The 14,016-nt window shown below is 51.0% G+C and overlaps 1 protein-coding gene across 2 annotated transcripts in view; it reads left to right on the forward strand.

Moving 5' to 3' along the window:
- Nucleotides 1–14,016, forward strand: part of NYNRIN (NYN domain and retroviral integrase containing) — a 25,745-nt gene that overhangs the window by 1,308 nt on the left and 10,421 nt on the right. The window contains exons 2-4 of one of the 2 annotated variants that reach the window (XM_006144580.3): nucleotides 148–362; nucleotides 10,806–11,473; nucleotides 11,586–13,130. In XM_006144580.3, the coding sequence (XP_006144642.1) occupies nucleotides 165–362; nucleotides 10,806–11,473; nucleotides 11,586–13,130 (2,411 nt within the window). In that variant the 5' untranslated portion in view covers nucleotides 148–164. Of the gene's footprint in view, nucleotides 1–30; nucleotides 363–10,805; nucleotides 11,474–11,585; nucleotides 13,131–14,016 lie in introns of those variants that run through there. The other variant, XM_006144579.3, reaches the window with a different exon arrangement.

Raw genomic sequence — 14,016 nt, forward strand, 5'->3', positions numbered from 1 at the left:
TGGGGGAGCCGGGAGGGAGGAGGCCGGGCGGCGGGAGAGCCGCAGGAGAAGAAGGCGTGGCGTAGCGGGCGGGGGGCTCTTTGGGTCTGGGGCCGCGGCGCCGTCCGCGCAGGGACCCGGGTGACACCGTCGTTTCCCATCTTCCAGGGGCCGGCCGGGCAGCCATGCTCCTCTCAGGGGGCGAGCCCCCGGCGCAGGAATGGTTCATGGTGCAGACGAGATCGAAGCCTCGGGTACAGCGACAGCGGCTGCAAGTGCAGCGCATCTTCAGGGTCAAGCTGAATGCCTTCCAGAGCCGCCCCGACACCCCCCACTTCTGGCTGCAGCTCGAGGGGCCCCGGGAAAACACGGGCAAAGCCAAGGTAAACGGCTTCTCTCCACCCTCAGCCATCCCTTCCACACAGACCCCGTTTCCTCCTGACCCAGACGCCCTGATCCGGATTGCCCAGGTGTTGGGCCACCTTGGCTTCTCCAGGTGCAGCCGGGCTGTTCCCCATCTCCTCCTTCCCTCTGCTTCCCTCTCTCTTTTCTGCCCCACCCCTTCCTTGCATGTCACTCTGTCTCAAGTGGTTTGAGAGAGCCTGGCGGCCTGTGTCCTCCATGAGCCGTTTCTGGCCAGGGTTCCAGCATCCACGGCCCCTGCTTTTTCCCCTGGGGAGCAACTCGAGGCTCTGAGTTTCTGTGGCCTCTTGAACACCCCTCTTTGTTCTCTACCAAGGCCCAGGTCCGCCTTCTCTTAAGTCTCCTTAAGTCCTGGGCTATCTCTTGGAGCGTCTCTGAGTGCTGGGAGCCCAGGGGCCTAGAGACATGCAGACACTTGTGGAGCGATGCTGGCGTTTTACAGATGAAGCACTGGGGACCACAGAGGGTCAGGGGTCTGCCTGGGTGCTCGATATCAGGGAGGTGGGGACAGTCAGACCGGAACCCACGCTTGGTCCCTAGGCAGGCTCCTACAGGGGCTCAGGGTGGGGCGCAGCTGCTCTGGAAGGCACCAGCCTGTGGGGATGGGCTGGAATGTGGGAGGAGGCTGTGGGCTTTCAGGTGACAGGGCCTGCTGTGTGCGGCTGGACACTGAGGGGGCCAGGTCCTAGGCCTCTGGCATGCTCCCTGGCTTCTCTCACAAGCGGCTCAACCTGGACCTGCCAGGTTCCCTGGTTCCCCAGTCATGGTCAAGGTCTCCCTCTTCCCCCAGAGTCCCTTCTCTATCTCTTCCTGGTAGGAATGCGAGTGCTACAGCCTCCCCCTTCCCCTCAGACTGCCTCCTCCTCTGCGCACACACCTTGCTGCTGGGCCTATTGCAGTCTCCTAATTGGTCAAGGCCATGGGTGGGGGAGGCGCAGAACTCAGCCAGGAGGCGGCCTGCAGGCTGGGAAGTCCCTCCCTCAGCCCCTGGTCGAGCTGCTGTGTCAGCAGTTTTTCCAGTTCTGTCAGAGGTGCTGGGGGAGGGGAGGGGGTCTGTCCAGAGAACAGATGTGCAGGAGCCCTTGAGAGTAAGACGTTTCCGAAGCTGGGATGGGGTAGGTTGGCAAGAGGAACCTTTAGGGTTTAGGGGGTGCTTGAGGATGGGCACTTTGAGGTACCTAGTTTCCCTGCTCCTTGCTTCAGTCCCAGAGCAGCTTCTTCAGGCCTCTTTGCTGCTTGAGGGCTCTTTGGACCATGAGTCCTCGCACCTCAGGCTCCCATTCCAGTTCCTGCTAATGTGACCAGTGGCGCCCTCAACCCTCACCCCCATTCCCCTTTGTTTACCCTTTGGGAATCTAGCCTGAGGAAATTCTGGGTAACTCCCTCCCTGACTGCCAGAACAGGAGAGCAGAGAGAGGATATTGGAGCGGGAGAACAGGGACGGTGGGGCGATAAGCTTTTGTCCAGGGGTTAGGATTCGTTACACTGTCACCAAGCTATGGCCAGTATCGAGGGATGCAGTGGAGAGAGTTTGGAGTGTGGGGTTTGCTACTCCCTAACTGAGCAAGTTAAGTCAAATAATTTACCTTCTCTTGAGTCCATTTCCTCATCTAGGAAACAGAATATAGTCATACCCAGTTCGTGGAGGGGTTGTGAGAATCCGCTGAAATAATACGTTTAAACATTTGTGCAAAATGTGGAGAGCTATAGAGTCTAGATGTCAAGTATTGTTATTAACTAACTATGTAACTTTGAGCAAGTCCTTTAGCCTCTCTGAGTCTTTTTTTTTTTTTTTTGTAAGCCTTAGGGCGTGTGTGCTCTCTGGAGAGAGAGAGACTGAGACATTGAGAGGGAAAGTGAGAAATCGCCTTTCAGGGGGGATGGCCATACTGCTTTCCCTTCTCCTCCATTCTCCTCCCAGAATCCTGGGCACCCGGTGTGAGTTTCTTTTCTTTTTTTTAGAGAGAGATTTTTGCTATAGGGTCAGTGTGCTTGCCAGAGAGACAGTGACAGAAAGCGAGAAATCACCCTTTGTGGGGATGGCCACACTGCAATCCCTTCTCCTTCACTCTCCTCTCAGGATTTTGGGCATGCATGCACACGTGCCTGGTGTGAGTTTCAGTCCACTGGGGCTGGGACTTGATCTGTGGTTGGTTATGTGGGAGTCCAGAAACACAACTGCTATGCCATCTGCTGGCCCCAACCTCTCTAAGTCTTGTGTTGCTTAAGGCCTAGTGATCAGATGTATATACAGATGTACATACTTATTTCCCAAGTATAAAGATTTAGTCTTGTGGCTGCTGTGCAGAGATGATATGGCCACCCTCTATCCCAGCTACAGGGACTTAAAACTGTGTGCTTTGATAATGGCCTGCTATATGTAGGTCAGTTGGCAAAGAGTTCTTGAGACTAGAGGTCACAGGAGGAGGGAATAGTGAGTGAGGGTGGCTTATGGGTCTGAGGGGTAGAAGGGTCAAGGAGGATTCAGGTGGGCTGGCCCTGTAGTGCTGCATTTAAATGATTGTGCACAGGAACCTGGATCCCACATGGCCAACCAGAGTTTGAGCCTTAGCCCTGGAGACTTACATGCCAGGTACACATACGCCCAGGGTCCTGACGGGATAGAGAACTGAAGGAAAAAGGATTGCAACATGACCAAGTCCCATAAGGAGTGCTTTCTCTACCTCTCTCTGTCTCTGTCTGCATTTATCCCCATCTCTCACGTGTACTCCTGGGTCCTATAGCATAATAAAAGAAAAACAAAACAAAAAGAATACAGTCTAATCGGGAGAATGGCCTGGGTTGTTTCTTCCAGTGGTTTTCCAGAGAAACCTCTGTTAAATTCAAAAGTATTTCTAAATTGTTCTGAAAAGTATTGAAAACATTGCTGTTAATTACATTCCCAGGTGAAATTAACATGAGGAGAGGAGAATTTTTTGGTATAGGGCCCGCGTGCTTGCCGAAAGACAGAGATACAGCAAGTGACAAATCACCCCCCAGGGAGGATGGCCACACCGCAATCCCTTCTCCTCCATTCTCCTCTCGGGATCTTGGGCACGCACACACGTGTGCCCAGCGTGAGTTTAAGCCACCGGGTCCGGGACTCAAATCACGGTCGACTACATGGGAATCCAGCGACATAGCCATTACAACAGCTGCTGGTCCCAGAAGGAAGGAGAGTTTTGTAGTGATCAGAAAAGGCCCAGCCTACTTAGCACAGTGAGTGACAGGCTGAACTGCACACTTGGGGCCAGTGGCCAACATGTGTGGTATCCCTGGCCCGGTTGACCCAAAACATGCCTGGGGCATGTGCCTAAGACCCTGATGAGCAGGAGGGGAGGGGAAGGAATCACTGCATGGCCAGATCCTGTTGAGGGTAATTCTCACTCTCTCTCACATGCACACATGCTATTATAAATAAAATAATAAGTAAAATTTAAAAATGATCAGAAGAGCCCAGGGACAAGCCCTTCTTGGCGACAATGGGAAGATGGATCGGGTGGCAGGGAGAAAAGGTGACTTGTTCACTTCTCTCCTTTTTGACAACATGGAAGGGGGTAATGGGGAGTCCAAAGCAGTGGCATGGGAGAAGGTGGTTTCTGGAGACCAGGTTCTGGATTTCTGGGAGAGGACATGCAAAGCTTGCTGACTTTTGGTTGGAAGTTTATCTGTCCTTGCTCCACACTAACTGAGCAGTTCTGTGGGAGTTGATTCTGGCCAGGGGAGTGCTCCTATTGACTCACTAATGACTCACTGTTAAAATTTGAGGAATTGGGGGCTGGCAGGTGGCATGGTGAATAAGGGTGCTGGACTCCCACATGGTTGCCTGTGGTTCGAGTCCTAGACTTGGCGGCTTGCTTTCTTGCCTTTTCCCTCTCTCTCTCTCCATCTCCCTCTCTGGTCAAATTAAAATGAACAAAGTTAAATAAAATAATTCTTAAAAAAAAAAAAAAAGAGGAATTTAAGCCAGCAGGTGGTGTAGTAGTTATAGTGCTGGACTCCCACATGGTCAACCACGGTCTGAGTCCTAGATCCCATGGCTTGAAACCCACTGGGCGCATGTGTGTGCATGCCCAAAATCTCAAGAGGAGAAGGGATTGTGGCATGGTCATCCCCCCTGGGGGGTGATTTTTAAATTTCTGTCTCTGTGTTTCTGGTGAGTACACGCACCCTGTAGCAAAAATGTCTCTTAAAACAATTTTTTTTTTTTCAGGAAATTTGGTAGCCAGTGGAGGAGCATATATAGCTCTGATGGGAGTTTATCTGTATACCACAGAACTCGGCAAGTGCTACAAATCGGGGCTCTCTCCCACCACTAGCTGTTGGTTAAACATTTGTTAGGACACTTAATTGTCTCATGAACACCTAATCATTTTTCTTTAAATTTAAATCCTCTTTTATCAAAATAATTCACATTTATAAAAAGTCTAGTAGTGGGACTAGCAGATAGTGTAATGGTTTTGTTGCTGGACTGCCACATAGTCAACTGCAGTTCGAGTCCTGGAGCCAGTGGCTTAAAACTCACGCAGGCACGAGTGCGAGTGTGCCCAAAATGCCAAGAAGAGAATGGAGGGGAAGGGATTGCAATGTGGCCATCCCCCTGTGGGGTGATTTCACGCTTTCTGTCTCTCTCTGTCTCTTTAGTGAGCACCCACCCCCTATACCAAAAATCTCTCTCATAAAAAAAAAAAAAAAGTCCAGTAATTGTGCAGTCCTATGGCCTGATGGTTAAGGGCGCGGAATCCTACATGTCCAACCATGCAGTTCGAATCCCAACTCCAATGGCTTGAAAAACATGTGGGATGCGTGTGTGTACATGCCCCCAATTTTGACAAGATGGAGAAATGGAGGAGAAAGGATTGCCGTGTGACTGTGTCCCATGGAGGGGAGCTTTCTCCCTCTCCCTCTGTCTCTCTGGTGAGCGCATGTGTCCTGTTCCCTGCCTTGTCTCGTCCCAACTGCCCCTTCAGTACCCTTTCTCATAGACAGTACATGAGAACTTCAAAAAGTTCATAGAAAAATGGGATTAAAGTACAAGTGTATTTTGGTTCTATCATCTATCTATCTATCTATCATCTATCTATCTATCTATCTATCTATCTATCTATCTATCTATCTATCATCACCTATCTATCTTTCTATTTACCTACCTACCTATCTATATATGATTTCTGGCTGACATACAATCAGTGTGTATCTCTGTGGACCACAGTATGGTTTTAAAGGCGTGTAGACGGTGTACAGGATCAAATCAAGGTTATACCCATATTAATCTTCAACATTGAATGTCACACTGATTAACATTAGAGTAATTAACACTGATATGTCATGCACATTTGTTAATAGTTCTTATTTTTTGAAATATGTATTAATTTTTTTTTTACTCTGCTGTGATAATCTTCTTGTAGCATCCCCCCCCCATTAATTTTTTTAGTTTGCTACAGGCTGCATGCACTCACGAGAAAGAAAGAGAGAAAGCGAGGGCAAGAGAGAAGTGAGAAAGCACCCCTGGGGAGATGGCCATGCAGCAATCCCTTTTCCACTCTACTCTTGGGACTTTGGGCATGCATGCACATGCACCCAGTGTGTTTTACAAGCTGCTGGGTCTGGAATTTGAACTGTGCAGTCAGCCATGAGGAATCCAACCACCTTAACTTCCAGGCCACTGGCTGGCCCTACACGCATGCTTTGGAAATTCATATTGTACCCCCCCAAAGATGTGCAAAAAGTAAGTGTAAAAAATAAGATATAAAAAAGTTAAAAATGGGGTCAGCAGTTAGTGTAGTGGTTAAGGTGCTGGACTCCCACATGGTTGACCACGGTTTGAGTCCCGGACCCGGCAGCTTGAAACTCATACTGGGTGCATGTGTGTACTCACCCAAGATCCCAAGAGGAGACTGGGAGGTGAAAGGATTGCAGTGTGGCCATTTCCCTGGGTGTGTGGGGGAATTTCCCACTTTTCCTCTCTCTGTCTTTCTCTGTCTTTTCAGTGAGCATGCAAGCCCTATAGCAAAAATTTCTCTCTAAAAAAAGAAAAAAAGTTAAAAAATAAAATATAATAAAATAAAAAGTAATTTATGTTCCCTCTTCTTAAAAATATATTCTGTTTTTAGGGCTGGCGGGTGGCATGGTGGTTAAGGGTGCTGGATTACCACATGACTGGCCATGGTTTGAGTCCCGGACCTGGCAGCTTGCTTACTTGCTTTCCCTTTCTCTCTCTGTCCCTCTCTGGTCAAATAAAAAATAATAATAATAACAGATGAAATTAAATAAATAAATAATTTGAAAAAATTTGTTAGTGTTGGGACCAGCAGTTGGAGTAATGGCTATGTCGCTGGACTCCCATGTAGTAGACTGTGGTTCGAGTCCCAGACCCGGTGGCTTAAACTCACGCCAGGTGCATGTGTGTGTGCCTGCCTAAGATCCCAAAAGGAGAATGGAGGAGAAGGGATTGTGGCATGGCCATCCCCCGCCCGGGAGGTGATTACTCGCTTTCTGTCTCTCTATTTCTGTCTTTCTGGTGAGCACATGCACTCTATGGCAAAAAATCTCTCCAAAAAGAAATGTGTTAGTGTGTATGATTTTCTGTTATCTTTCTGAGAAGAGTAATAATAGTAAATTATTTATTATTTATTTATTATTTTAGAAAGTTTTTTTGTGTGTCCTTGCCAGAGAGATGAAGGTGAGAAATCACCCCCTGGGAAGATGCCTATACTGCAGTTCCTTCTCCATGGGCATGATTGGCCATGTGGGAGTCCAGCGACATATTCACTATGCCATCTGCTGGTCTCAGTATATTATTTTGTAAAGAATTATGTATTTAATTTTATTTATTATTATTGCTATTTTTTAATTTGACCAGAGAAATACAGAGAGGGAAGGTAGGAAAGCAAGTCACCACATCTGGGACTTGAACCATGGTCGATCACGTGGGAGTATAGCACCTTAATCACCATGCCACTTGCCAGCCTCAATAACAGTAAAGTTTTAGAAGCTTTCTTCTCCTAGCCTAGTGTCTCTGTCTTCAGGTGGCTTTTTTTCTCTGTAGCTCTTGATTATTCTAGTATGTTTTGTTCTCTATGTTACACATTGAAAGTTTTCATCATATGCGTGGTAACCCTTTCATGATTAAAAGTGAAGGGGGAAAAAAAAACAACTCTGGGAGCTGGGGCTATGGGCAAGGCTTGCTGATTTTGAGTTTGATTGTACAGAGATTTGGGGCGCTATCGTGACCTTGAGGTCTTCACTCCTTGGCTGGCCAGATTTCCCAGAATGTATTCCTCTGTTCTTCAGACTGGGCAGTCAGTCTGGTTGCTGAGTCTTTGAATGGGAAGAACGAGTCTCTCTGTGTTCAGCCGTCACTGCATACATCATTATTTGGCCCTGCTCCCTCCCTCTGCATTTTTTTCTTATGGTCCCCACACTCTGAAGTGTGCTTGTCAAACTGTAATCCTAAAATCTTGTTTTGTACTCCCTAGAGAACAAACCTTTAGCTGGTGGGGAGGTACTTGCCCAGCGTGTGTGTGTGTGTGTGTGTGTGTGTGTTGGGCCCCCAGATAAAATGGCTCCCTCAAAGAACTTAGCCTTTTATGTTCCCCTTTATTCCCAATTCCAGATTTTCTTGGTGCTGTCATTTTCTAAGCCTTTTGAGTGTTCTGCAGGATAAATTGTGGTGGTCTGGAAAGCAGAGACTGATAGTGATGATGAGAAAGGAAATGATACTAATTATGGGCTGAATCCGTGGCCTGGTGGTTAAGGCAGCTGAATCCCACATGGCCTACTCTGAGTAGTTTGAGTTCCAACCAGTGCTTCGGGGACATGCCAGGTGTCTGTGGGCATGCCCCTGAAATCCCAAGGGGATGGAGAGATGGAGTAGCTGGGATGTGGCAGTTACCATTCTCCAGGGAAGGTGCTTTCTCCCTTTCTGTCTCTCTAGTGAGTGCATGCCCTGTCTAGCAAAAGAAGAAAAAGAAGGATGCAGCAAATGGTGTAATGGTTACATCACTGGACACCCATGTAGTCAACCATGGTTTGAATCCCAGACCCGGAGGCTTAAAACTCATGCGGGGCTCGTGTGTGCACGTGCGTGCCCAAGATCCCGAGAAGAGAATGGAGGAGAAGGGATTGTGGCATGGTGATTTCTTGCTTTCTGTCTCTCTGTCTCTCCAGTGAGCACATGTGCCCTATAGCAAAAATCTTAATTAAAAAAAAGAAAAAAGAAAGGGAAATCATTAAACAATACAGTACCTTGACAAGTACAAAATGGTGTTAAAATATTTGGTGTTAATATTTAATTTACAAGTTGACAAGGAACCTATGGGACATTGGGCAATCTTTTTTGTATAAATAGCATCACCCTTTTTCTGTGCATTTCTTTTGTTCATCCGTATCATTTTTCTATCTGCTTGTTCCTGCCTCTTCTTTTCTACTTGTTCTCCTCTTGGAGGAGAAAGGCCTGGGTGGGTGTTAGGAGGAAAGTTATTTCAGGTTTTTCTCTCTCCAGGTATCTGTCTCCTTATCTTTGCATTCTCTAGGGTGTAGAGCATCACAGCTAAGGGCCCAGACTTTCCTTAGAGAGAAAGAAATGAGACAGTGGTATAAAGTGCGTGGCACACAATACGTTTTCAATAAATACAGTGTTCAGGTTTATCATTTGGAAATTATCTCAATTCCTATAACCTTTTAATTAAAAAAATATTGAGTAAGCTCTTTGCCCAAAGAAAAATCACTCAGTCTTCTTTAGCACATCTCTTTATTATATATATGTTTCTGTGTTGTTAGAAAGTGGGGTGCACGGGGGGGGGGACTTTTTTTTTTTGGAGAGATTTTCACTATAGGGCGCGTGCGCTCGCCAGACAGACAAAGAGAGACATAGAGACAGAAAGCGAGAAATCACCCCCCAGGGGGGATGGTCACACCGCAATCCCTTCTCCTCCATTCTCCTCTCGGGATCTTGGGCACGCTCGCACACGCGCCCGGCGTGAGTTTTAAGCCAGCGGGTCTGGGACACGAACCGCGGTCGACTACATGGGAGTCCAGCGACATAGCCATTACGCTAACTGCTGGTTCCCAAGGGTGGGGGACATTTTTAAGGTCCATGAGTTGTGCGCCTGATTAGATTTACTTTTGCTGGGCAGTGGGGGCAGCTGACGTCTGGGTGGGAGGGGTTGACTTGGGATGACCATCAGGTTTTGAGCTGGTTTGGGACTGATTGAAAAAGGCCCTTTGGGAAGTAGATTGCAGGTCTGTGGCCTAGGCCTGGTGGCAGGGAAGGCTGGGCTGGGTCCTGCGCAGAGGTGCAGGGGTGGTTTGCCCTAATGGAGCTGTCAGGAGGAAGCGGAGAGGGGGGTGACTGCCATAGCCAGGAGGGTTGGAGGGACCCGAGGGCAAGTGCAGTCCCTGTGGGTTGGTTAAGAGGAAGCGCTCATGCTCCCCAGAGCTCCCAGGATGTGTTGATGGAACTCAGCCAGACAGCCGAGGAACCCAGTCTCTCCCGTTCCAGCCACTGCCAGACTGAAAACACAGGACGTGGTCTGCCCAGAGAGCTGGAGGCCCTCCTTCTGGTTAGCCATCATGTGGATCTGTGGGGTTCCCCTGGACACTGGCCCAACACCTTGTCAGCTCTTCTGTCCCCTCTGTGCAACAGGGTTGCCATGGTTACAGGTACAGGTTGTGCTAGAGACCAGGAGGAAGATTAAGCCAGAATCCTCCAGGATTACTGTGTAGTCGCTGTGCATGCAGCCAGAGGAGGCAAAAGCTCTGGTTTCAGTCAGACATAGTTGGGTTGTGATTCTGGCCTCTAGCATGTGTCCTCTGGCAGGCTGCATAGCCCTCTGAGCTGCAGAATGGTAGCAGGCTGAGACAGACCCCACTCTGCGCACTTTCTACGTATCACATCAGTGCAGTTTCACAGCAGCGTAAGGAGGCAGGATCCCGTGTCTGAGTAGCACAGAGGAGGACACGCAGACACAGGAGGAGAGACGCTTTGTTCCAGGTTACGTAAGTTCCTGGCACGTTGGAGGGTGCTCAGCCCCTTTCCTTGCTGTTACCCAGAGAGTGGGCCTGGACCAGAGGAGTATCTAGTTTAACCTGCCATTTTACAAATGAAGACACTGAGGCCTGGAGAAGATGATGGATTTCCCACAACTCTCCTCATCAGCTAAAGTCAAGACAAGACTCATGACTCCAAGCCTTGGTCCTTTCCCTCCTCTCCTGGTCCTCCCCGATTCATTTCAGTGTTCCCTGGAAAGAAATGGGTGTGTGAGGGTCCTGGTCAGGGAGAGCGAGGAGTCCTTTGGCTCTCGGTGGGCAGGAGGAGGTCACGTGCTTGGAGGAAGGCTGGCCTTCTGGGTGGGGAGGTCTGTGAAGGGCTCACTTCCTTGTGCTCTCCCCACTGTGCCCAGGAGTATCTGAAGGGCCTGTGCAGCCCGGAGCTGTGGAAGGAGGTTCGCTACCCACCGATCCTGCACTGCGCCTTCCTCGGGGCCCAGGGTCTCTTCCTGGACTGCCTCTGCTGGAGCACCCTGGCCTACCTGGTGCCCGGACCCCCTGGCTCCCTGATGGTGGGTGGGCTGACCGAGTCTTTCATCATGACCCAGAACTGGCTGGAGGAGCTGGTGGCACGGTTGCGCTGGGGCCCTGCCCCTCTGCTGACCCCCCGGGGAATCTGGGAGGCTGAAGTGACCCGAGCCTTTGGGGCCCTGGTCTGGATCCGTGGTGACCAATATGCAGGAGAACTGCTGCAGCTACCCCCAGCAGTCCAGGAGCTGCTGCTGAGCCTGGTGCGAGATGCTGCTGGCAAGGAGGACATCATTGAGTGGCTCGGCCGCTTTGGCATCTCCGACTCCCGCTCCAAGTCGGAGGTCCTCACCTGCCCTCCCCAGCAGCAGAAGGAAGACTCGGCCGTGATGTCCGCGGGAGACAATCCTGGGACCTTTCTGGAGGTGGGGACCCTCCAGAATGGGGGCCCAGACAATTCAAAGGGGTTAACCAGCCTGGGAGCCACCAGGTCCCTGATCTCAGGCATCTCAGCCCCAAGCACCCAGCAGGAGTCAGCAAAGCAGCTAGTACGGTAAGTTCTGGAGGTTGAGTCTAGCATTTCTGACCCACCCCTCCTGCCCTGCCTCAAGGAAATAGTAGTTGAAACTGGTCTCACGTTTTCAACAAACTTGGGCTTCCTTCAGGGTCGGTTCCAACAGCCAAGGCAGTGCCAACAGTGCTCGAGAGGAAGGGCCAGCTCAAGCCACCAGCAGCCAGGACCCTGTGAACCACACACAAGCCTCGTTGCAGCAACGCCAGGTCCAAAGGGTGGAAGACAGACTCCCGCTCCAGCCCCCGGTGTCAGCCCTGGGTCTGTGCCCACCCTGGAAGGCCTGGGCCCCAGGGCCAGCCTTTGGGCACTTGTGGCCAGGGGCTATTGCCGCAACCTTCTGGAGACTCAATGAACTGCATTCTCTTCACCTGGCCTGGCTCCTGTCCCAGGCCTGCTTCAATTTCCCCTTCTGGCAGAGACCGCTGGGTCCCATTCAGCTGAAGCTGCCAGGGCAGAATCCCTTGCCCTTAAATCTGGAGTGGAAGCAGAAGGAGCTTATTCCTCTGCCCAGTGCCGAAAGCCCAGCCTGTAGCCTGGACGGGGAGCTGGGAGGAGATACAGCCCTACAGAAATGCCCAAGGCCAGAGACCCCCCAGAAAGTCATGAGTTTATTGGTGGTCCCGGAGGGTCTGGGTATAAAGGACAAGGTTAGTCCAGGACTTCCACAGATAGGGCCACCTTTGACCTCTGTTTCCCACCTTCATGCTGTGGATGAGCCCAGCGATCAAGGTGGCATACAGTCGAATTGTAAGGGACTGAAAGAGGGACCCTCTGCAGTGCTGCCCACAGGGCAAGGGGTGCCCACAGGGCAAGGGAGACCCAAGGCTCAAGGGGGGCTGGCAGTTCAATCAGTACCTGAAGTTGAAACAGTGCCTGAAACTCTCAAAGTGCCTATGGGTACAGCAGTGCCCAAAGCTGAACGCCCTCCCCCAACTCAAGCACCGCCTGCAGCTCCAAAAGTGCCTCCAGCCCAAACGATGCCGGCAGTGCACGCAGAGCCTGCAGCTCCCAATGTGCCTTCGGCTCCAACAAAGCCAGCAGCTCAAGTGGTGGCCCCAGCTGAAAAAGCAGCCGGGGGCCAGCCGGCACCGGCAGCTCAAGTGGTGGCTGCTACTCCCAAAACTCCCACGGCTCAGAAGATGCCTGCAGCGAAAACATCACCTGCAGGTCCCAAAACACCCAAAGCTCAAACTGGGCTTGCAGCTAAAACAGGACCTGCAGCTCCCAAAGTACCTGTGGCCCCCAAAGCACCTGCAGCTTCCAAAGCTTCCAGAACTCCCAAAGCACCTGCGGCTCAGAAGGTACCCACAGACACAGGGCCAGCTGTGGATGTAGCTCACCTGAGTAAGGGCCAGCCTTCATCAAAGGGCCAGGGGCAGGCTGGAAGGCCAGGTCCCCTGCCCAGTAGCAACTTGGCCCCCATCAGTAAGCACCAGTCTCAGGTGGAGGGGATCCTGGGGGCTTGGCCAGGGGCCCCAAGGCAGCCACCTCGCCAACTGCAAGCAAACAGCATGGTGACCAGCTTCCAGAGGTACCACGAGGCCCTGAATACACCCTTTGAGCTGAACCTGTCTGGGGAACCTGGGGACGACGGGTTGCGGCGAGTGGTCATAGACGGCAGCAGTGTGGCCTTGGTGTGAGTAGCCACAGGTGTGGGGCATGCTGGGGATGCTGGGAAGAGGGGCAGGGCATCCCTGGGGGTCAGCGTGTGGGCAATCCTTCCTCACCTCCATCTGGATGACATGGGGTTCAGAGGGGAAAAAGGTGGGAGGAAAGGGCCAGCCCATGGCCAGAGTTGGATCCTACAAGGCCAGCTGCACGTTTTGAGTTCCAGACCCGGTGGCTTGAAAAACACTAAGTGGCCATGGTGTGCATTTGTGCCCAAAATCCTGAAAGGAGGGATATTCCTATCGGGAAGAAGGGATTGTGGCACTTCCCTAGAGCAGGTGCATTCTCATTTTCCCTCTCTCTGTCTCTATCTGGCAAGCACATGCTCCCTCTGGCTAAAAGAAAAAAAAAAAAAAGGTGGGAGGGAAGTGGCTGAGTGGCTTGGCATGCCAGGCCGTGTGCACTGAGTCTTCACAGCAGCGCTACAAGGGCAGTGTCCATCCTCCCTCTCTGATAGATGCAGAGCGGGTTTAAAGGTGACCAGTCTTGCCCAAGGCCCCAGAGCTAGCAACCAGCCCAGATGGCCTTTGGGATCAGACTGTCCAATGCCAAGGCCCAAGTTCTTCTTAGGCTAGCTTTGAAACTTTCAGCCCGAACTTCATGGCACAGTACAGCTCTCTGTGAAGCTTTTCCTGACCATGCAGGTCCTTAGCAATCGGCCTCCCTGCCCAGCACTTGGTGCTGAATGAGCGTTGGCATAACTGCATGCGAGACTGGGAACTTGCCCAGTGACAGAGAGGCTGCCTGAGCTGAGTACACCTTGCGCATAGTCAGTGGCCTGTGAATCTTTGTTGCTTCAAGCTCTGAGCTGAGCTCTTTGATGGTAGGGGCTAACCTTCTTCCTCTTTCCCCTC

This window comes from Tupaia chinensis, unplaced genomic scaffold (assembly GCF_000334495.1).
Source record: "Tupaia chinensis unplaced genomic scaffold, TupChi_1.0 Scaffold000126_2, whole genome shotgun sequence".
Lineage (NCBI taxonomy): Eukaryota > Metazoa > Chordata > Mammalia > Scandentia > Tupaiidae > Tupaia > Tupaia belangeri.